We start from the raw sequence: 1024 nt of genomic DNA, 5'->3' as shown, positions 1-1024 counted from the left end.
ATACTTGTTAGCACGTAGCTATTTATTATTAGCATTATTCTTCGGACGTCTGATTTCTCTTTAATTATAAGAAATGCGTTTTTCTAAGCTACATAAACTTTTCGGATTGACTGTATAGCCAATACATCTTTAAAGATGTTTCACTCACTTCGGTGGGATTTTCTTTTGTGTACAATATGAATCTCGTGTTGATCACTTCCCTTGGCAGAGGGAAGACGTTTAATGGCCTGTGGATGAGGTGATACCAGCTCCTGGTTATATTAAGACAGCCCAGCTCGTCGTAGCACCTCGTCTCGTTCTCGACTATTTAATTGTTCATGAATTACAAAAATGTACAATATAGACCCTACATAAAAATCAATGTTAATTCACAATATATTTTCAATACACTAAGTAGAGAATTTGTATAATGAACCGAGTTAGTAAAATCTCTGTTTCAATAAGAATTCTGATGGGCTAACGGAGTTTGATTTCTATGATTAATCGATGGAGGCATTAATTTGATAATTACACGGCAGCCAAGGTATGTTGACCTCGATTCGATCGCTACGCGCCCATTGCCAAGGGTCCAGGATTCCGGCGGAGCAGATAACAGGAGCTAATGCGACGAGCAGCAGAATCCTCGCCCACGCCCCTTCGCCCTCGACGACGCCTTGCTTCTTCCTCCTCATTCTTCGAGAAACAAACATCCGATTAGGCGGATTAAACCGGTTATTCGCCGAGTCATGATTCGATTTCTTCGAATTCACTATGAATGCTAAAGAAGAATAAAGTGACTCTTGACTCATCTCCCTTGCAAACTTTTAACAGAACACTTTTTCCAGAAAGTGAATTAATTCTTCAATTTAATTTATTGCAAGTAAAAAGAGAAGATACGTCATTCGCTATAAGAGTAATTATAATACAAATTAATTGACTAGTATTTGCATAAATTTAGAATTATCAATTCATTAATCTTGTTTACATGATCATTTTATCCTTTTCTGCTTTTAGTCGTCACACGTGGGACTTTTTCAAGGATATT

At 37.3% G+C, this 1024-nt stretch overlaps 1 protein-coding gene across 3 annotated transcripts in view; it reads right to left on the bottom strand.

Moving 5' to 3' along the window:
- The window catches only part of LOC108632732 (pancreatic triacylglycerol lipase), a 5199-nt gene extending 4506 nt beyond the window's left edge, over positions 1 to 693 (bottom strand). For 2 of the 3 annotated variants that reach the window (XM_018037485.2, XM_026810726.1), the window contains exons 1-2: positions 512 to 692; positions 149 to 303 (exon numbers count right to left, since the gene is read on the bottom strand). In XM_018037485.2, the coding sequence (XP_017892974.2) occupies positions 149 to 303; positions 512 to 689 (333 nt within the window). In that variant the 5' untranslated portion in view covers positions 690 to 692. Of the gene's footprint in view, positions 1 to 148; positions 304 to 511 lie in introns of all 3 variants that reach the window. The other variant, XM_026810729.1, reaches the window with a different exon arrangement.
- Positions 694 to 1024: the final 331 nt, after the last annotated feature.

The sequence above is a fragment of the Ceratina calcarata genome, unplaced genomic scaffold, assembly GCF_001652005.2.
Source record: "Ceratina calcarata isolate Rehan_Ccalc_2016 unplaced genomic scaffold, ASM165200v1 scaffold11.2, whole genome shotgun sequence".
In the NCBI taxonomy this organism is placed as follows: domain Eukaryota; kingdom Metazoa; phylum Arthropoda; class Insecta; order Hymenoptera; family Apidae; genus Ceratina; species Ceratina calcarata.
The sequence above is the reverse complement of the archived record's forward strand: the minus strand, read 5'-3'. Positions and strand labels throughout refer to the sequence as shown.